Raw genomic sequence first — 23,037 nt, 5'->3', positions numbered from 1 at the left:
AAGGCGGGGTAAAAGCCGACAGCTTTCCCTCCTTCGCTCTGTCACTTTCTCCCCCTTTCTTCCTGCCCATCTGTGTCTCTCACTCTCATTCAAACTCTCCCCTTTGTGGAGGCTGCGTTTCCTCATTGTGCCCTTGCACAACCTGTGACTTTCCGCCTCGCTCCATTGTTCTCCGCCCCTCTGTGAGTTCCATCCCCGTTGGAGGGAGACAAGTGAGTCTCATCTTCATGTACGTCTCCCCCTCCCTCCCTCATCTGTCTGCATGCAGACACGCCCACGCAGATGATCAGCAGACACTTCCTGCCCAGAGAGGTCCTCTGGCTGCCAGTTTCCCCCCAAACAGAGACAATCTGCCCTCGGTCATTTTGCTCACATGCCACCAAAATTTCCTCTACCTGCTGGTCTGACTTTCTCTGGTCTCCGACATTTTCAGAATTTGTTTCATTTAAATCCTCACTCCAAAAGAGTACACACGGCTGTGACTAATTTGCATCAGCATTTACTTTTCTTCTGAAATGTAATGCCGGCAAGATTATGTTAAAAGTTTTTTCAATCAGTGTTTTATCTGCAAACTGTTTACTGCCAATGCGAAATCACAACCTTCTGTAGAAGGTTTAGTGTCAGCGCATTTAATAGATTTTCCCTATGATATCTGCTCGTGGCAACTCAAGCCTTATTGTCAATTTCATTATAGTCATGTTTAAGAAACTCAAAGTGTGTAATCCAACCAGCATTAATAGATTTTTTATGCCGACATGGGAGGAGCACTACAACCAGTAAACACAACACTGTTGTACCATCACCTCATTAAGTTTATTTTCATAGAATGTGTCAGGAACGACTTGCTTATTTACGCATCCAGCAGACACAGAGCAACGTTTGCATTATTTTCCAGCAATATTGGATCATGGGGATGTAATTTGCAGACGTGCTGCTCCCTCCGCACTCCTTAGATTGTGTTTACCACTCAGCCCTGAGTTGATTACCGGTGATAGCTACGATACACAAAACTATTTCTTCATAATAAGGTCAAGAGACATAATAATCACTGGTGTCTGTTTGTGTTTAAAGCCCTGAGGGGAAAATCATCATCATATATTATATCTATGTTGCACTGGTCCATTTAAAACTTACTCCAGTAACTGGCTGGTTCCTCAGGTGCCTTGTAGCAGGCTTGATTTTTGATGGAGCTGCTTTTGGTGGACTGCCTCACAGAATTTCTAACTTTCGTAGGGGAGGGTAAGATGAGGGGTGTTCAGTTGTGTTCACCAATCTGCAACCAAACTCACTAGATCATCCACACTGCAGATGTAATAATCATCCACTACTGGCTGGTAACTGTTTTAGCTAATACTCTTGGTTGTATTCTAGGCTTGTATCTCGACGTTTACTGGTTTGCTTTGATTGTTTTGTTCATGCTCTGTCAATTGATTGTCTTAGACGTTTGGACAAGTTATTTAATGAATTTGGAATCTTGTTTCAGTTTTGGTCCCAACCAACCAACCAACCAAAAAATAAAATAAAATAAATCTTGCTCTTGATAAATAGTTCACTTTGCTCACAAGCCCTCCATTAACTCAGTCTGTCTGCTGTTTGGTGTTGGACTATAAAAGGAGGGGACACATTTTTTCTTGTCTTAGTCCAAGATAATAGCAACCGAGCCCAAAACGAACTCGCTAGACCTGCTGGCTTATGACATTAGAGCCAGACTTAAGCCTGACACAGTTAATGCAATATCACTTGATATCACATATTACTTACATATTACAATATGTTTTCACCCGAAGAACTTAAAAAACACCTTGTCATAATTGTCTTTTGGATGAGTATTGATGCTTTTGATGCAGGGAACAAACAAGGGTCATGGTCAAATATTAAGAAAGCCTTTACTGGTAGTCACTTACCAACACCATCCCTAAGGCTTGTAGTATAGGAATGTCACACTCCCTGGACTGGAAAAGCATTACCAAAGAAAATGTGTGTCACAATTTCCCAAATCCTTTTTTTTCCTGTACCAGACTTAGGCCATATGGGAAAATGTAATTAAAACAAAATGTAATCCTATTTCACAAGTCAACTGGAAACCAACTGTTAAAAACAAAAACTAAAATTAGAGTCCTTAGAAAGCTACTTTACAACAACAGCTTGGATTTCCACCCCTGCAGAACCCATGTTTTACACAGTATGTGTTGTTGTAGTTTTCTTCAGACACATGCCGGACACATGCAAGTAGGCGAGCAAGGTGAGAAAAAGATGCTCGTGGGAGAATTGCTGATCCTGCTCTGGATTTAGAAAACTGAAACTCAGGACTTATTTGGATTGATTTTCCATTTAGAATTAAAATCGTGACGCCCCAACTAATAAATACATAACCCAGACTGTAATTCTGTTTCTCCAGTCGTAATTGGTAAACAGAATAAGGCATAAATAGATGTTTGTGCAGTAGAAACTTCCTTTTTAACTCCCTCTCCTTGAAGCTCTTTTCCAAGACCAGCCTCTCATATCACACTCCTACTCCATCGCTCCTCCATTTAACTACAAGACCTTACCTGATAGCGTTGAACCAGCCTGAATGTTTACTGCAATGTGCAGCTTTTTGCTACAGGAAACACAAACACCACCCTTTCAGAGTTGCCCACACCACTGAACTAGCCTCCGTGTTACATGACAGAAAGTTAGGCTTTCATAATCCTTTATCTAACACGACCTTCCACCGTCTCCTTCTTTCCGCCCACTTCTCCTCTCCCAGTCGATTCCCTCACCCTCCGTCTCTCCCCCTCGCTCCATGCCAGTCCCCTGGGCAACTACAGTGCTTGGTGCCGGGCCTGAGCTCTTGCATGGCTGCCCTGCCAGAGTGTATTTTAAGACAACCAGCATGTTCCTCCATGGGTATAGAGGCTAGGTATGACTCACAAATCCGATATTTGACCAGGAGAGCCACACAGTAGAGTAGAGCCGGAGTGTGGGCGGAAAGTGTGGATAGCTCATAAAGGGAACCTGATCGACCTCCATCTTTCCATCTGGTAAACAGACTGCTATTTCAACTCTATTGGTGTTTCAAAGAAATAATGGTTTCCCAACACCAGAAAGCTCTCAGAGCCTCATCTAAGAAGAGTCTGTAGACTAGGAGAGGCTCAACATCTGCCCGGTTCAGTGTAAAGGATGATGTTGCTGTTACAGCACGTGTCATAAACCAAACCTACTGACTTCAAGATCTCATCTTGGGAGGTGGCGTGACAGCTGAGCTTTTATGCTGTTGCACACAAGGTTTATTTTGTACAAATTCAGAATATCTTCAAGTCATTTTGCAGGAGTCCGTCTGACTTAATCATCACACATAGCGAGGCCCTGCAGAGAACAATGGCGCACAACAGCACAGCCTTGATCATTGTGGCTATGCTGTGCGCTCTCTACAGGTGCGACGGAAACTCACGGAGTCACGGCAAGAATAAAACATAGCCTGCAGGGTTATGACTAAGTGTTATCAAATGTATTCCTTTGTATCCACAGGGTCTCACATTACAGATGGCTGTATTGATTTTTCCTGACTGCAAAGTGCACTGGACTCGGCTCTGTTATCTCGACTGTGCTCTTCACAGCCTGCATTATAACTTTCTCTCTCGGAAAAATATGAGATATCAATAAACCAATACAAGCCATCATGCCTTAAGTAAGAGAAATACAAGAACGCTCTTTCAGGAGAGGCATACAAAAAACAAACACCCGCGTTTTGGGAATTGTTGGTGTGTGCAACATCTCTGCCTCACTGCTCTATCCAGTCCGAATGCGGTTCTGACATATTATTCACCACGGAGCGACGGTCTGTGCCTCTTCCCCCCTCCCACCCCCCACCTACACCTGGAGCATGCAGGGTCTGACACATTTCATTGTCAGTCGAGCACCTGCAACACTCTGACCTGCATCCCAATGAATCCCTCAGTACCACCCCCCCCACATCTCTCCCTGTATAGCTCTCTCTTCAGACTCGACGGAGCGTCATCACCAGGCCCATTTCTCTCCTAATAGTGCAGACAATGCGGGTGAGCCTCCTCGATCTTATCTTTCCTCCCCGTCTGCTCCTCACAAAGAATTCTTGAGCAGGGCCATGTAATTACGTACTGATCACAGCAGTGGAAAATATCACAGAGATTCCTATTCCTTCTGTTAGGGCGACTGAGCCCACTTCTCGATACTATGCACTTGAGATATACAGTATATGCTCTGGTTTAGAACAGAGCATTTTATCAGGCAGTTATCCGCTCGTTTGGCGTTGCCCAAAGTGACGCCTTGAACCTCTCCCACAGCTGAGATTACAGTATCTCATCAGCAACACCTGCAAAATCCACTGTCGGTCCGGATTCGTCCACATGTCAGAGAGGTTGCAAATTAGGACAAGAATGCACAGATGAATTCAGTCTTCTTCAATAGTGTCAAAGGCAAATTTGAATAGCTAAATCTGATGTAATGCACGCTGTGTTGTTCAATCGATAATAATATGCCTCATCACGGGAGGTGTTTGGAGATGAACAGAGGCGGCCATAGTGTAATTTACACAGAGCTGCAGTTCTCGTGTTGAGGGAGACATGCAGAATTAGCTGCTGAAGCTATTTGCACTCATCGACCTGGGCTTCACAAAACAAAGAACATTACACTCTATAAAAAGGCAATAAAAGAAAAAAAAAAGAATAGTGGTTAATATGAAATGAATAAACAGATAAAAATATAGTAGCATAAAACTGCGAGTGGGCGAAAACAAAAACAGTTTAAAGCCGGTGATAAAGAGCGATTTGAAAGAAAACCTTGAGTGTGCTTTAAAAAAATAAATAAATAAATAAATTCAAGGTAGGGCACATCACAGTCTCGAGCTGCAAAGGAAAGACCTTCCTCCAAGGCTTTGTACAAATCTCGCCTCCTTCACTGGGATTGGAAAAGTCTAACTGGCCCTCACATTAACCATCGATAACCTGAAGCACCTGATTGTAAAGTACACAGACACAGCCTGGGAGGCTTAGGTCGGGGAATTAAGTCCCCCGTTAGTGTTCGGATCCTAATGGCAAAAGCACAGTCACTTTTCCTTTTCTGTCAAGATGGGGCACTGTCAGGTCGAGGGTGAGTAATGAGGAAATAAAAGCGCTGCGTGGAGTTGATGTGATCTGAAATTCAAAATAAGATTAACTTTAAAACTTGTAGCCACTGAGCTGATGATAAAATAAAGGATGTATGGCCTCTTAATGGTTAAAACTCCGACTGTTGTATTTTAATGACTTGGATGCTTGAGGCTAGAGCAGAATGAAAAAGTTCTATAAATGTAGAATAGGGTGCATCAAATTTGAATGGGAAATTTTAATTTCAAAATATCAATTTGGCTGATGTTCCATTTTGTTCCAATTAACATAAAAATGACTTTTCCAAAGTTTTGAGGAAATCCATTGAGATTTAGGGGTGCCACCTAACACATGAAGTTTTGTGAAATTTCGAAAAATATGCAATTTTTAGTCTAATTGCCAAAAGTTTGACCCAGAAATGTTGAGTACAGTGAACTTTTATACAGTAACATGTTCTATAGGGTTATCAAAGTAAAATTAGTTTGTTTGCCCTTCGGCAACTTGGGCATTTTTTCAGAGTTCAACTTTCAAGATTCTCCATTTATTTGTCCAATAGACAAAATGAATGGAGGTCAATGGGACACGTGGTCTTACCCTGAGTTTTGTGCAGCAGTGATGGATGTCGGACACACATATAAAGTTTAATTGACTTTATTGTTAAACACAAAGGGCAATATTGACACACTTGAAAGAACACCCTCTCTAGTGGCTAACTCACTGGCAACTCACAGGGCTTAATGATAAAAGCTGACATTAACTAAACTTCAAACTTAGTTGCTCAGACAGTGCCAGAGTCCGCTCCACTGTGCAACATCACCAGAGAGAGAAAGAGGAAATGGAACCTGAACTTTGAACCTAGCCAGTGTGTCTCCCCCCAGATATGTCTCCCCCCCTGCCCCCCAAGAGTAACCCTCCTATTCAGGGATTAGCTTGCGTTTGCATTGGTGACATCTTCAACCTTGTAGCCAGTGACACGACACTTGGTCGGCTAAGGATGTCATGTGGAAAGAAGACATTTGTTCCAGTCTTCTTACGCTTGAGGGATGGTTTGCCCTCAGATGGTGGAGAGACTGTGTTAGTATCCTCCTCTGGCTCCTCATCACTTTCCGACACCAAGCTGGACATTGCCGTCATCTCCTCCAGCTCCTTTTCACACCGGGACCGCCTGGCTGCTGCGGCAGCTTCACGCTCCTCTCGTCGCTTAACCTTGAGCTGCCGCTTTTTGTCCAATACACCAAATGTGGCCACTCTGTCGGTCTTCATACTGGCCAAGAAAACTAAGTCTTCCGGGTTATCAATCAGCTTTTCAACATTTGGAGGCCACAGCGGAAATGTGGCATCAAGTCTGCACGTCATTTTCTCCAATTGTTTCGCTGCAGCCTCACTGGAGCGCTTGGCCTGGGAGATTTTCCGCAGCTTATTGTTGGCATTGACTAAGTCTACCATCTTGTGGCATGCACGCTTGTCGCTGACCATTGGGATGTTGGCCTTCTTGTAAAATGGCCACACCTGCTCCAGGACGACCTTAGCTGCCTCAAACTGCGACAACGCTCCATTTGCACCAGGTTTCTTGGCAAGCATGCAGCGTAAGATCTGACGACCAGTTGGCAGCTTGGCGCCTGTGACGATGCCATCCTCACTGGTGATGCTGGGGCCCAGACCAAAGACCAGGCTGCGACTGCTAGTCTGGCAGGGACCAGTTGGTGAGTGCAGCATCTTAGGAGAGAAGGATCCTGGGATGGGTTGTGTTGTACAATGCCTGAGAATGAAAAGGATACAAGGGCAAGGACAGTGTTTAAAATCATACTTAATATCACTCAATTATGACAAACCATGCTTGATAAGCCTCAAATTTTAGCTGTACATAGTCTAACTTAAGCATTATGAATATGATATTGTCTGCTCTAGAATACTGTTGATGTTAAGCTTAATAGCTAACTGTTGCTAGTTAACGTTAGCTAGATGTAATGGGCACCAAATACCTATAAATATGACTACATTTCATTCAAAGTATGTAAATATACAAAGACACAACTATAGATATGTAGTAACATGTAATAAGAGTAGACATAACCAACACAAAAACATAACTCACCTCAGTTTTCTTGAGCTGCAGTCTTTTTACCTCAGAGCTCTATGGCGACCAGTGAGCACTGTTCACCACTTTATCCAACAAAAACAGATGTGCGGTGGCACCCCTAAATCATCATGTATTGGAAAAATATTTTGCATGTGTTGTTTCTACATATATTGGAACACTTTTAGCACCCAGCCATGTCAAAATTCAAGAATTGTGTTTTTTGATGCACCCTAATGTAGAAGCTAAATGTCTGTGAAGATATGGTCCTGGTTATTCTGGCTAATTATAGTTTTACTTTTAGCCACTTTTGTAGTCGTGCTAAGTCCATCACTTTGGTCCTCACGGAAATATCTCAACTACCGGATTAAATGCCGTGAAATTTTGTACAGACGTCCTCAAGATACCAAGATAATAAATCCCACTGATTTAGTGATAACCTGACATTTCCTCTGGTGCTATCAGCAGGTCAGAGTTATCACTTATCCAGTGAAACATCCCACAACCCTACTTGATGGCTTGCCAGGATATTTTGTGCAGGCATTCATGGTCCACAGAAAATGAATCCAAATCATTTATTTTGGTCCCCTGACATCTGCTATGACGTTGACACATGAGATTTAGGATCAACAAACTCTCTGGAAACTGCTATGAAATTTGGTATATTCATGTTTCAATCAGGATTAATTGTAACCACCTGTCCCCTGTCTTCTCATCTGGAGCCACCATTAGGTGAAACCTTTGCTGAAGTATGTCTGATTAATTAGTGGATATTAGCATGCTAATATGCTAAACCAAGATATTGAACTTGGTAAATTACGCTGGGAGATGCGCATCTGCCTTTTGAGTAGGGATGGGAAGCGTACCCAGACCCAGTTTTAAAAAGGACCATGGGGAAAAATAATTTAATATCATGCTATTGATAAGCTGTGATGTTACTGGTTCATCTGTCAGGACTTTTCTCATTTCCTATCACACTGTTGCGACCTCTTATCTGCTGATCTCCATAGCATATGCATGGATCGATGTCAGCAGATAAAATCTTGATACCGTCCCTATTTTTGAGACTTGATTTCAAGCTTAATTTAACAACTCCACTAGTTGACTGAAGGGATTTAGACTTCTCATTTTGTTTATTCACTGCACTTTGAAGGAGCATACCAATTTATTTTGCAAGCACATTCACTAAAAAATGATGTGTATTTTTTAATCACAGCTAACCATCAGGCAAACCCAAATTTAGCTGCTGTGTTTCTTTTTCAAAACAGAAACAAAACAGAGAAACATTATTTACCCAAATGCCTGATGAAGGTCTCGTACCAAATCCTGGTAAATAAATGTATTTTTGCGAGTTACTGTGCAGGAGTTTGCTCAAAACTCAAAGTATTTTTTTTTAACATCACAGACATCCATCTCTTCTATCTATTTCGATCTGAAAGTTTCTTGAAATGTGTAATCCATCACCGTGAACATCAGGTCTGCACTGATTCTCGTCAACGTCACATTATGGTTATGTGCTAACATACTGCAGACTTTACAAACTAATCTGCACTAAACCTTTGAAGGATTTTGTTAGACTTTTACTACTTTACTACCGCAGTGAGGCATAAAGTACACCAGAGTAGCTGTTTTCTCACTTGAAGCAAAGCTTATTAAAGTCTCTGTATGTCTGGTTTCTTCCCACCCCGCGGCTCATGCTGACGAATAAAAAATGATCCTTTGTCCGGCCATGACCTGGCCACCCATGGACTCTCCGTTCCTCTCTGTGCTGCTGGTCTGGTGCATCACATAGGTCATCTGACCTGGTATTCCTCTCAGCAACACACTGCGTCTGCTGCAGAGCCAGAACAATGGACAATTGTCCACTGAGCAAAGGAAGCTTTTTCCAGTGATGCACTGAATAATGTGCCAAGTCTGGAGGAACTGGACACAATCCTTCAGATAGAGCTATTCCCTGTAAACAGACTCTCATTCTCACTGAGATCATGATTCATCAGAGCAAGTGTCTCGACTAATGGATCGGGGAGATTTATGTGGAATGTGTTTTTGTGACACGCACATTTCACATAACTTCCACTCATAGTGAGACAAAGTGTCAGAAGGCTGCACGCTGACATGTATTTCAGAGCCAGAACCAGAGATGCACAACAGACGCCAGATCAGACAATTACCCTCAGACAAGTTAACCAGCCGAAACAGGAACGGGCCCGGTCTAATACAATGTAACTGTCACACACGGCTGCTGAAGGGTTATCTTTATTTTCAACCGGAGCATGCATCTTTCTCAAAACAACTCATGTGGATCTCGAGTATGCCAACGACACAATCTATCAAACGAGCTGAAATAAGACAAATACCGCGGAGACTTTTAAATTTGTTGGTTCATCGATCACCCACAATATAAAATATAACAAATGTTCTCATCTATTTTACTGAGTATTTCATAGCTGAGTTATACTGAGTGGATATTTTCTATAGGTATTGTGTCTTTCAAGAACTTCAGCATCAGCAATGTGATTCAAGTGCCAATATAAATAAATGATGGCGCGGTTCATAGAAACAAAACCCTTTAACAGCGGTATTATTGAAGCTAGACCTCTGAGCACAATAGCAAGAGCGCATTATGCGAACCACATGCAGCCTGAATAGATAAAAGTTGAACATCATCATCGTAGTGTGTGTTGGTACCTCAAAGTCTGAGGCTGCTCCAAGCCACAGAGTGAGTGCATTCAAGTGCCTCGTGTTTATTTATTTCTTTATTTCATTTCCAGAGAGCATTCAAAATCATCACCTCTGTGTGGATGAAATAAAAAAGGTGCGATGACTTTCCAACCGTGCACAGGGACCGGGAAATTGCTCGAGCGCTGAGAGTTTAGGATTATTGCCACCCTAAAACACACATATACACACATTTTTTTTTTTATCACTTGGGAGGAAATTGCGCGCATGTTCACTCATACCCTGGAGGCTCCAGCCTCACTTCAACCTTTACCCTAACCGTAACCTGATCCAAGAAGGACCCATAACCAAATATTAAACCCAGTGGTTAACCCTTGTGGGGACCAGCTTTACTTTCTACAGCAGGCATCTTTAGCTTTAGCTGATAGATAAATGGATCAGGGACCCCCGACTACATATACAATATGAAATTCTGTTACATATTAAACTAGGCCAACACAAACACAAGAGCGGCGTATAGGGTCGTGTATAAACAAGTTGTCAGCAGCTGCAACATAGCTAATGTACTCTGAAAAAAAAATGTATCTTTGTATCTATTTCATTATTTAGTAACTACTTTATTATATTTTTGTATTACTACTTTTATCTATATTCTGTAGAACGCAGCTCAGTGAGATGCTTTGCTTTTGCTTTGTCAATTTCACAATGTCGGTAAAGACTTGAATCTTGAATCTAAACTTAGGTGTGTTGGCCTCCAGTGGTTTTTGAGGATAACAGATAACCAGCCAATATGTTTCAATAGCAGCTATTGATATGAAGTAAGCTAAAAAAAATAAAATAAATACTATTGTGGAAAGGTGCTACACAGTGAATTAATGTATGGTTAACTTAGGTTGCTCACATGATTGCACAAGGAATTATAGGTCGACATGTAAAAAAGAAATGTGCTAATTATATGCAGAGGTTAGTACAGATACTTTGTTACTGTACGTATGTAGTTTTTCCTGATATCTATTACCGTTTACTTTATTACTTTTTATTGTCACTTTGCATAATTCTCTGTACATTTACAAAACAGGCTCAATGACTTTTTTCCCCCTTTTTTTTGCATTTTTCCTTCCGAACTTCACAAGTCTGATTTCACCCCATCAATGCATATCACGCATGGCTGAGGTAGCGAGATGAAATGATGTACAAGGTGTTACGAGGCAAAAACAGACAGAGACGAGGAGCGACAGCGTGTTAGTGTGTTGTATCTGCAGAGCCCTCTGCCTGGATTTTCTTATTTTCTCCTTTTCTTTGCACTGCTCGGGACACTTAACCAAGCCAAAATGTCAGTAATTTGACATGCATATTCTACCTTAAAGTTTAATCAAATTCAATTATATCAATGTGATGGTAGTATCTGTACTTTGACTAGTAAAGATTGGCTTTACTTTTGCCACCTCTGATAATATGTTAATGTGTGTTTTTAGAAACACTTCGAAATACAATCAAATATTAATTTGGTTTCCCCCCCTTGCAATTACTCAGAGGACAACCCAGGGGTCGGGTACCCCTGTTGAAGACCCAGGACCTGAACAAATAATGCCTGTAGTGATCAATACAAGTATCTACTGTATATAAGCACACACACACGGACACACACTTGTTTTTCTAACATGCCCTTCCCTGATCTTGATTTATAGTTTTACATTAAGGGGTTAGCAGCATGTAGTCACAGAAGCTCTGCTGTAGGCGATGCCAAAGGCTATCTGATGCGTGCCTCTTCCACAACACTGGGACTGTAGAGATATCGTGCGGGGACTGCAAGAACAGCGGCGTGCCGATTCGAGGTTCTTTTGGTTTTTTGATGCTACCCAAGACAGTGAAGGCACAGTTAAGCAAGTTAAGGTCTCCTCAGTAACAAACATTTAGCTGAAGACATCTCCGCTACAGACCCGTTCACCTCGACCCTGCTGTGTGTCGCACTGAATAAATAAATAAATGTAAACGTGGCGTGGAGTCTGCTGTACAGTAATGAGACAAGGCAAAAGTAGGCATTTAATTCCAGTGCAACCCCACCTCCATTGTACAAGTATTTGCGTAGCCCACCGTCACTCTATAATACAGCGAGATTGGAGGAATGCGAACAGCAGTTTCTGATGGGAATACAAATAAATCAATATGCAGCCTGAACTCATACAGTACCATCCATGTTCTGTTGCGGTGGGAACATAAACAAATGACTCTGACACTGATATATAAATAAAACCCTTCACCACAGGTATCTACAGCAGGTCGTTAACCCCTCGTGTCAACCATAAATCTGGCTTTACAACAATTCTCTTGAGACTTGTCCTAACCCTAACCATAACCACTCCAAGGCCAAACCCGACCCCAACTGTCACCTGAACCAGAAACCGGATCACAGCCCTAAAATTTACTGGTTAATCTTGTGAGGTGCAAATTTATGTCCATATAGTGTGAATATTTTAACAGCGTTTAGTCCATGACCACCAACCTTCAGCATGAAAAAAGAGAGTATTTGATCAGAACTACACAGTTCTGTGCAAAAATATCAAAATAAAACGTGTGTTCTCCTTCACCCTCCTTCTTAAACTGGCGCTGCAGCTAATAACTATTTTTTTCCACAGTTGCTTCATCTGCCAGTTAATTTGCACTATTTATCGATTAATTCAGAGCGTAAAATGTCATAAAAATGTCAAATAAAAAGCTCATCACAATTTCCCACAGCCTGAAGTGATGCCGGAAGACTTTTCATTTATCATAAATCACAAAGAGAGCAGCAAATCCTTACATTTAAGTGTTTTCTGCTTGAAAAATGACTGAAATGATTAATACATTCTTGTTTATATCCCACTGCTGTATGTAGCACTTACGTAGCATTCATTTATACTACTTATGAAACTGCATTTTACTCAGTACTGCAGTGGTCAGGGCTTATATCATTGCATCCCTATTTGTAGTACTATTTCTATTTCTATATGTGTGTGTGTGTATATATATATATATATATATATATATATATATATATATATATACACACACACAACGTTGTCACATTTTATAGTTTTAACACTCATATGTTGACAGTTATTATATTTTAAATATTTAACCCTTTTATATGTTTTATTCCTACTTACTCTTACGTCTTAATATTTTTCTCTATATATTAATGGTGTGATATTTCTACTCTAGAGGGAGCAAATGTAATCAGCTCCCAATTTCTCCCTTGTATTTCTTATTCCAACTGGACTGTAATCGATTATCAAAAGAGTTATTATACTCGATTAATCGATTAGTCCTGTGCCAAGGACGTTATGTTTTCACCCATGTCTGTTTGTTGGTTTGTTTGACAGCAGGATTACACAAAAATGACTAAACGGTTTACAACAAAACTTGGAAAGATCAACTTATGGTGCGGATAAAGGCACTGATCCGGTAACATTTTTCTCACTTTCTTTAACATTGCGCGATTAGGTGAGGCATTCAAATTTTTGTTTTTTGGAGAGTAATGTATGGAGTGGCGGTGGTGCAGGAGGAATGATGTTTGACTGGCTGATGCAACACAAGAGATGTTTTTTTAATGTCTCAGTACCTTAGCAAATATCACATTTGATTGGCCTTTGACCCCCAGGTAGATGACAGCTCAATGCATAATCCATTGATAAATGACTCACTATTGATCCTCCTAGCCTCAGTGTCGACCGCACGTGAATGCTCGAACACTGATAAGGCAGTTAAAAAACACTCTTGTCACCGATAGCTCCTGTCCGACAGTCAATTGTAGTTTAAGCAACCCCATCTGAAGGGAAAGAGCTTCCCTAATTTGGAGAATGTCAATGGTGATCGAGGTCTTCCACAAAATCAATGTGACTGTCAGATGCAGGCGTTTCAGAGAGCACTTGAAATCCTACGGGATTTGCATCTGAAAACAGTTATCCCCGTCAACTGATTTTTTATGTATGCTACCGCTGCTGCAGCACAGTATACATTTCAAGCTCAAAAGAGCAGAGACACACAAAACTTGTTCAAACAACATTCACACACCACTACACAGTCAGCCAGAGAAGAGAGAGAAAAAAAAAAAAAAACACACACACACTCGCCGAAGATTATCTCGAGGGAAATACCGACAAAATGAAATTCAAGCTAATGAAACTGCAAAGTCCCACTTTTTCATTTTTTTTACATGTAGAATCAACACGTATTTCTACATAACTACCCGAGGCTCATGCTGCACTCTAATAATTTAGTCTTCATGTAAAGGTCCAGTCTGTGTTGGCTGATATAATGGTTATATATTACTATCTGTTGTTAGCAACCCATGCACCCTGAGGCCCTGCTGTAATAACACAACCGAAGGACAAGGAATGAATCCCGATGACAGTTTATTATGTATACTGTGAGAGAGCCCACTGGGCCCTGACATCTATGACACAAACAACACACATATACACACACCACACAAACACACACAGGAAGAGAAAAAGCAAACACAAATGTTGAATTCTACATATTTTACATGGATCAGTTCATTGACTTCAAGCCATGCTGATGATATTCTGCTAAGATTTATCATTACCATTACTACTGTATGCAGGTTGGAGTTTCTCCTTCTGTCCATGCTACTTATTGGTCCAACCTCACAACCCTAACCCTTTCAAATTGAAATGTCGTACTTAACTACATTTGTTCAATAATTGTATTCTCCAGTTACGAAGATTTTCACACATAACCAACTCCAATAGGCCCTCCAAGTTCACGTCGTGGATTTTCTTGAAGAAAATCGTATAAAAACTTCTATTAAATCCACTGGACCTTGCAAAATCCCGAAGCTGTACAATTACTTTTGAAGTCATGAATTTTTCAAGCTCGACCCTCTGAGCTAAATTTAATAATTTTTGCGATTCTTTGTGTGTGTGTTTTCTAAGCCTCACCAGCCACATTTCACAGGACTGGGTTGGAATTTGCCTTGAATATCCAAGAGACCCTCAGGACATTTGGGAAGAACAAACAACAGTTACAATAATGAAACTTTTTAACAATAAATACTTTTTTACCCAAATGAAGAATCTTTTATGTTCATGTCGCCTACAGTTTTCACTTCTTTGCAAACAAATTGTGATTCTACATAGACACATCTAATTTATTTACTTCAACACATTACGTCACTCAGTGGTTTAATTTCATAGGTACATATTTGTACTGCACAGCTATACAATTTTGAATGTTCATATTAACTTAACAGCACTTTCTGCATATTCATTTGTCAATCATATGAACTTGGTAATATTCTGAATTCATGACCCGTAAAACATACAATCGGCTTATTATTCATATTATTCTCTTCACAGATTAAACTACCAAGCAAAATATAAAGTAGCTTGTACTAGTTAGAAACTAGAAGTTTCCTAATGCAGTATTTCAACTTGTCAACTATTTTCTGCATTGCGGTATTGCTCCTTTTTTTAAAAAAAAAAATGCTGCTTAGACAATGCTTGTGCAAACTTCTTCTGCCACGAACATTTCTCCCTCCACCCCAAAACAATGGATGTGAACAGGATTTTCGATTGTGGTGCTGACTGAATTAAACAATCAGTTGCTTTAAAAACAAACAACAAATACCTGTTACCAGAACAGTGGAGAAGCTGGAGCACATAAAAGGGAAACGACCCTACCTGCATCGCTCAATACCACTCGAGGTAACTGAGAAAATACAAACACTGCAGAAGAAGGACCATTGTGGTTTCTCTTCCCTCTCATGCAGCTCAAGCTGCCGTGCGGTGACTCCCTGTCTATTTCTTGCTGCTCTTCAGTGGCATGCCTATCTACATTAGAGACCTCACATGGACATGCAGTCCAAACACAGCCTCGTGCCACTAGCCTCGAGGGACAGCCGGGAAGCCATGTGAGCAGCGCTCCTCCTGGCCCTTTAAAGTTGGCAGTGCACAACAAAAAGTTGACTGTGCCTTTAAGTTCATTGTTACATAAGTCTTCTTTTTTTTGTTACCCTTAACTGTGACGCTACTAATTTGCAGAGCTTGAAAATGAAGTTGCTGTTTATTAGCCAGTCAGGGATGGGACCAGTTTTTCAGTCTACCACTGACATATGTCAGCAACAATCAGATTTTCATTAAATTGTGTACAAACATTTGTGATCCCCAATTTGACTGAATCCTCCTGATGTTTCCTCTCGTGCCATCATGGAGTTGACATTTGTGGTTTTCAGTGAAATGTCTCAACAGGAATTGGGCAAATGGTAAATGGATGAGGATGGATGATTTGCATTTCTATAGTGCCTTTCCAGTGAACTGACTGCTCAAGCGATTAACAACTTACAACACATTCGTACACTGATTGCAGAGACAGGCCATAACCTGCTCATCAGGAGCAATTTGAGGTTTCGGTATCTTGCTCGAGGATACTTTGACCTACGATTACTGGACAACCCACTCTACCTCTACCTCCTGAGCTACAGGTTGATTATCAGGACATTTGTAACACACACTGGTGTCCACCAGTGATTGGTGGGTGATTAATAACCTTGGTGATCTCCTCTAACACCATCATCCAGTCAGCACTGTTAATTTGTCCAATTTGTGTTTTAATCAAATTCCTGCAATGCTGATGACATTCCCATCAACATCTGCTGTAGATTATACTCCCATGGCAGCCATTTCCCTCTGATGTCACACTCTGGGTGGGAAGCTCAAAGGCTCAGATAATATTATGCGGCTGTGCTCCAACTTTTAAGTCATTTCAAGGTAAAGAATCTGACAAACAGTTATCATTTCACCACTTCCTGAATGTGTAAATAAATGTGTCAAAGACGTGCGCTGATATTTTTGAATTAATTTCAAACCTCACCTACTGCATCATGTGTTATCAAATGTTAATGTCGGCTAGGAAGTGGCTGAATGCTAACTTTAGTTAACAGGTTATCAAATTTGTTGTTTTACCTTAAAATATGTCCTGATGTCCATCCTGATTTTCACTAACCCTTATCTTTTCTGCTGCTAATCAATCAGGAAGCGATGAAATTTGTCAGATTCCCTACGTTCACACGACCTGTAACCTGGAACACAGCAGTACGACATGAGCTTCCCACCTTGAGCAGAGTGTCAGAGGAAAATGGCTGCAAACATTAGCATGCTCACATGCTAAACTAAGATGACGCATGAACATTATACCCTCTAAATATTACATGACAATGCACGACATGGGCATTTAGCTATAAATAAAACTGCGCATAAGCACAGCCTCACAGGGCCACTAGCATGGCTGTGGATTGTGTTAATGTGTCTAACTGCCACATGTTGTAGGCTAACTGTGGTCACTGATTCTTGTCTTTTGTGCCAATTAGAAAATGTCAGCATAAGAGCCCAACGGACAGCTGCTATTACTGGCTGATGTTGGCCTATCACAGTATATTGCATGGGTGTACAAGCTGTCCGATTTGATTTACCCCGCTCCCTATTATCGGTAATACTCCGTATTGGTTTGGCTCTAGTTAGCATGCTAATATGCTAAACTATGATGATGAACGTGAAATCAAATCACATCATTTATCCAATTTTTGATGTGAAACCCTTTAATGCCCACCCTAACAGCCAACCCTACAATTCCTTGGACCCCAACTATTCCAGCACATGGCTGTAGAATCCGTTTGCTCCCATTTTCCTTAAAATACAACACCTTTTATCTGCTGAGAGGGGATTCTCCCTGACAAGTAGATCCACAGGATTAGTCTTAAGTGCAACATAATTTCTAAGGTGCCATGTGATTTCAGAGCCAGATGGGGAAACTGTTGAGAAAGCGATAAAACCGAGGAGAAAAAAAAAACAAAAAGCGCACAGGATCCAGGTCTTAGAGGAACCACAGCACATGCCTCCTTTTGAAGCAGCAGGCACTCTCACTGGCAAGCTCAAAGCAGCCTTTTAACAAATTCACTTAACTCATTTAGCAGGATTTGAGGAACTGTGAGAAGAGAAGGAGTTTGCCTGGTGAAAAAAACAGATCATATTTAAAAGGCAAATTTTCTCATTGATCTATGCAGACATTTCGTGCGAGGTTTTCTGCTGCAGAAAACAGACTTAGATGTTATTTAATCATATAGCACAGAGGTCTACTAAGGCTGAGTGACTTTGTAATTCAGTCTTTGTCCAGAACGTTGCATGGATCACAGACCACTGCATTGAAACAAAGTACAATGAGCCCTGTGATAATGCTTTTCAGTCGACACTGGAGCGTTTTTTTCTGCTGAAGCAATGGGGACATTTTTTCCTTTTGGAAGGATGAGTGAGAGGCGACCAGCAGCCAGCACAGACCTCCTCATGCTTCTGCACTCATCCCCATAAGAGGATCGGACGTAATGGGGTTTCCTCTTCTCTGGCTCCTTCTGCTCGCCAGATCAACTGCAGAAAACTTCCAACAAAGTCTCAGAGTGCTATTCTGGTCACACTTTATAGTCATACCAACGACCAGGTTTTGAAGGAACACTGGTGTGACCTCATGTGAGCACAGCTAAGCTTTTAAGCAGGTGCCCTCTTCCCTCCTCTGATGCCCTGTGAGGAAATGGGCCTGACTCGGGAGTGTCAAGTCGAATCTTCTTCGCTTGACGACTGCAGCGGGGATGACACCTCATTTAGGAGACCGTATCAATATTTACAAGCTGTAAGTGGACTTAAAACAAGCCAGGAAAACGTCTGAGCGCAAATAAAGAACGGAATAAGAATGCGCTAGCTGCGTTTTCATTGAGGAACATTTAGTTGCATGGCGCGCTACCATGAAAGGAAATAATAAAGTGCACCACGCCCCCAGGCCTGTGGGAATAGCCGAGACATTATTATCAGGCGTGCACGGTTTCTCATATTCTCCCCCGTGGCAGGCTGCTGACCCAATGACCTCATGTCAGCAGCAACGACAACGTGTCTAACACAGGGATATTTTATTCATTCTATTAATTTTGCATTAGTTGCCCACACTGAAGTGTGTTGGTATACCTGCTCCACTGAATATGAGCTCGCTTCAAAACACAGCCTCTGCCGAAAAGACCAAAAGGATGAACATTTTAAAAAATCAAGCTCACAGTCAATGTTTCTCTGCGGGATTATTTAATGTTTGCCTCTGCAGGTCTGCATTTTTGCTCTGGAAACAGTTCACAGTTTCTTTAACGCATACAATGCCAGCATCAGTCCTGGCGCTGAGACTTGGAACACTGGCGCCATTCTGTCCGACCGGATAACTTCAGTTAAATGCATCGATATGAATCTCCAGGTCTTCTCTGCCACGTCCGCACCCATAGATCACTCCCCCTCTAATTTTACTAACACATGAAATTCATTTGCCTCTTGTCGCGAATTGATCTTGCCTTGTTCAAAGTTCAACCTGACTGAACTCTGACCCGCGAAATGGCGAGACTCTCTGGTGTCCATCTGATTGGAGAGGGCAGTTGGGATTGACCTCTCCTTGAGTAGGTATTGATTGTTTGTATCCTTGTTTGTATAACTGCATGCTTAAGAAGAACACGGGCAGCAGCAGGAGGTTTGTGTAGAGAGGTTCGACAAGAGGGCAAGGAGAGTGGAAAAAACTAATTATAAAGCAACTTGCGGAATGTTATTCTGAGCCCGCTAGTCGTGCTAACACCTGCAGCGTACACTTGTAACCCTGCCCGCATTATTTCCTGTCCCACCTGCTTTTTGTCACAGCGTGTGAGTAAACTTCGCCTCGCCAGTTATGGTCGGAGCACGCCATAAGTCAGCATCAGATTAAATGGCTGGAATGAAAAATCAGCAGGGCGCTCAGACTCAAGGACCACAAGTGAGAATCACTGAACTGTGAATAATATATTCAGTATTTCCACACAGGAGTAAGAAAAGGCAAAACATGTTTGTTTTTAAAAGGTCCTTAATCCTCTCAGCCTCCTTTTATCTTATTATCTTTTTTTTTTTTTTTTTTTCCTGGAAGCAGTAAAACGTTTATTGGGACAAAAACACTTTGCAAGTATTGTAGCCTAATTTGCAAAAGTTTGACAGGTTTGAGTAGTTCTTTTAATGTTTGTGCAAAAAGCAGAAATGTTCATGAGCAAGATCAATTGTACTATCAGTTGTTGCTGTTGTTGTTGTTGTTGTTGTATCAGTTGTTCTTCAAAACCAGCACAAATATGTGTAACTGGTGACTCATCAACCCTTTAAAGCCTGTCGGCCATTTCTGTTATTTGTGGGTGTTAGTAGAGTGAATTACTGTTCGTTTTAAAGACAAGTGTTTCTTATGCACCGTGCTAGCATGTTTTTTTTTTTTTTTTTCCCAAGGACATGGCAACATTTCAACCACATCTGTCTCCTTCAAGGACTGAGGTGCTGCTACTAATTGGACACATGGTCCGCACTTGTATTTTTTCAAGGTCCAAATTCACAGATGAATGTGTGACATGTCATCAAGAGCTCATCTATAGACGCCGGTGGGTTTAACAGCTTCAATTCAATCACGTGGAAGACCACCGGTGGTCACAGTGATAGCGTGTGGGTGCTCTTCTTTCATCATGTGAGCAGTTTATTGTTATACAGCCATCGCTAAAAAAAGAAAAAAAAAAAAAAGGAAATTGTACATTTGAGTATAGGTGCAAAATCAAACTCAAAACCCATTTGGAAAGCCAGACAGGTGGAACATTTTGATTCATATGGTAATTGTCACCAAGTCTTTTGTTCTATTGTGAATATTTCAATACGGCAGGGTGGATATCTGTCCTTTTTTGTTAATTAACATTCAGTTAAGTCTTGAATTTCAGTCCATAAGGTGAGTCCCACTGAGCTTCTCTCAATATCTGAACATTTGAAAACTTTGCTTTCTCTGCTCTTGTATGCTGCATATTATACCAGGTCATGCTGACAGAAACCTTTTGTTCAACTTCTGCCCTCGCTGATTTTCCTCCTAACTACAGACAGTAGTATATGAATACCTATATTGCCATCGCTTTAGAGCCCCCCCATGACTTATTGCTCTTTTCTGTTAGACAATCTTCTTATCTATGTACTTTTTCCAATCAAAATCTTCATCAATTCTGATATTTCCTCTGCAAATTATCATATGTGGCCTGTCCTGTTCCAGGTCACCATGTTGGTGGGGACACTGCGTGGCTCCGTCACCACTTGGCAATGCTTTGGTATGTGTAGTCGTCCTGCTAGATCCAAATCCTTTAAATATAGTTTATACACCGATCAGATGTAACATCATGACCACCAGCCTAATGTTGTAAAAGTTCCCCTTGTGCAGCCAAAACAGCTCTTACTTGTCAAGACATGGACTTAAGACCTCTGAGGGTGTCCTGTGGTGTCTTGCACCAGGGCGTTTTATAGTGGATCCTCTGGGTCAGGGGATGGGGCCTCGGTGGATCAGACCTGCTCAGCATGTCTTACAGATGCTCGATCACCTGTCAGTGGTTTTAATGTTGTGGCTGATCGGTGTATAATCCACTTGTAGCCAATATTTGGACATTAAAATCTGTATACTCAGTGATTTCGTTGGTCTGTTTTGAGCACGAAACATCTATCATACCTCTGTCTGTCCTGGGAGAGGGATCCCTCCTCTGTGGCTCTTCCTGACATTTCTCCCATTTTGAGTCTTTCCATAATCAAATCGAGGGTTTAAAGACAGAGGATGCCGTTCACTCTACAGATTGTGAAGCCAACTGAGGTGATGTGATTGTGATTTTTCTGGCTTTATGAATAATAATAACTTTACGTATCAGCTCAGCTTCCTCAGTGTAGCTAGCTGGCCAACTTCATTTCAACTTTCTGAGGCTTCTGAGAACACTGTTAAGTTACGGACATCAGACATCTCTCAGTCTTATCATATAAGGCACATGCGCAAACACAATGCGAAAAATCACAATAAGTAATTCCTCTTGATGTCAGCGTAATCATTTACATATCCACATAAACTAAGACGCTTAACCGTAGTCTGGAGAGAAGTGTCATGTTGGTTGAGGAAGTGGAATCCATGTTTCAGATACTTGTTATTTATAATGCACCGACTGGGGTCTCTGTGTCACACTGAATACAAGCCAATTAGCAAATGATGGAGAGAAAATGCAAGAGCCGAAAGTGGTGTGGATCACGAAATATCCTCAAGATAGCTGCGTCTTTCCCTCCTTCAAGAATAAATGGTAATGAAGCTCTCGGTGCGTATGGTGTGCAACTGTGCATGTTTTCATATGCTGCACACTTAACATACCAGCCGTGCCTCCTACGGCTGAAGGCAAAACTATGCTGTGACTAATTGACCTGCGCTGTTGCCTGCATCAATGTACCAAACGACAACCGTGTTTGAAAAAAAAGAAAAGGGCATACTTAACCTCTGCCATTTTGTGTCACTTTGAGAGCTCGTTATGTAACACGCAAACACACACAGCCCTCATATTCCTCTGGTGTCCGTCTTTACTGCCGTCAGCTGAATAGATCACACTGCAAGGCTTCAATCTCCTTCAAATCAATCACAGTGATGATTCTGTGAAAAGGGAGAGATAAAAAGCCGACTGGAGCCTGTCAGGGCTCTGAGAGCAGAGGACGTCAATGCCTCACTTAGACAGCTAGTCTGAAGGGGCTGCTTCCCCCGACAGGAGGACAAGACGGAGTTCACCTGCATTCAATACGAAGTTTTGACCCGGTCTTTGGGAGAGGAGGTGCGACAGAGAATGGGGAGTGCTCTCCCTGATGTAAATGTCATCTGGAGAGAAAAATCAATTTCATGATTCATTCAACAGGCCAGGACTTACAAATGGACAAAGTCCCCCCCGTCTTTTACAACCCCAGCGTCGTCCCGCTGGTTTAAGGACTGGATGATTTTTCTTCAAAAAAGGTGCAACAACGTCGCAGCTCCCAGCAACAACTCAAAACTTTGGCTAATTGATTTATTTTTTTCTTCTTCTGGCATTGTTGCCTTTCATTTTCTGACACAGCATGAAAGGCAGCGAAATAAAAACATCTTAGCTGCAAATCGGCCTCACCATGGCAACAGTATCGATCAACCCTCCTGGGTCCTCAGAAAAATCCATCCTTCATGTCAATTTCCCTGCATTAACAGTTCAGCAGCTTCTCATGTCCTGCATAGACAGCCATGATATTTCGCGTGTGGCAATAAAAATCTACAATCACTATTTCGCTGCCTTGATGA

The 23,037-nt window shown here is 41.6% G+C and overlaps 2 protein-coding genes across 7 annotated transcripts in view; both read right to left on the bottom strand.

Moving 5' to 3' along the window:
• The window catches only part of LOC119023090 (metabotropic glutamate receptor 7-like), a 116,847-nt gene that overhangs the window by 47,802 nt on the left and 46,008 nt on the right, over window positions 1-23,037 (bottom strand). The window lies entirely within an intron of this gene.
• Window positions 5,741-7,401, bottom strand: LOC119023093. Its single transcript, XM_037104756.1, has 2 exons — window positions 7,201-7,401; window positions 5,741-6,864 (listed from the first exon to the last, which is right to left on the bottom strand). The coding sequence occupies exon 2, from the start codon at window positions 6,819-6,821 to the stop codon at window positions 6,024-6,026; it is 798 nt and encodes a 265-aa protein (XP_036960651.1). The 5' UTR covers window positions 6,822-6,864; window positions 7,201-7,401; the 3' UTR covers window positions 5,741-6,023.

The sequence above is a fragment of the Acanthopagrus latus genome, chromosome 7 (genome assembly GCF_904848185.1).
Source record: "Acanthopagrus latus isolate v.2019 chromosome 7, fAcaLat1.1, whole genome shotgun sequence".
Classification (NCBI taxonomy): Eukaryota; Metazoa; Chordata; class Actinopteri; order Spariformes; family Sparidae; genus Acanthopagrus; species Acanthopagrus latus.
The sequence above is the reverse complement of the archived record's forward strand: the minus strand, read 5'-3'. Positions and strand labels throughout refer to the sequence as shown.

Bases quoted from the DNA above. Each gene is read 5' to 3' on its own strand.
- LOC119023093 (XM_037104756.1), bottom strand. From the start codon at position 6,821: ATGCTGCACTCACCAACTGGTCCCTGCCAGACTAGCAGTCGCAGCCTG.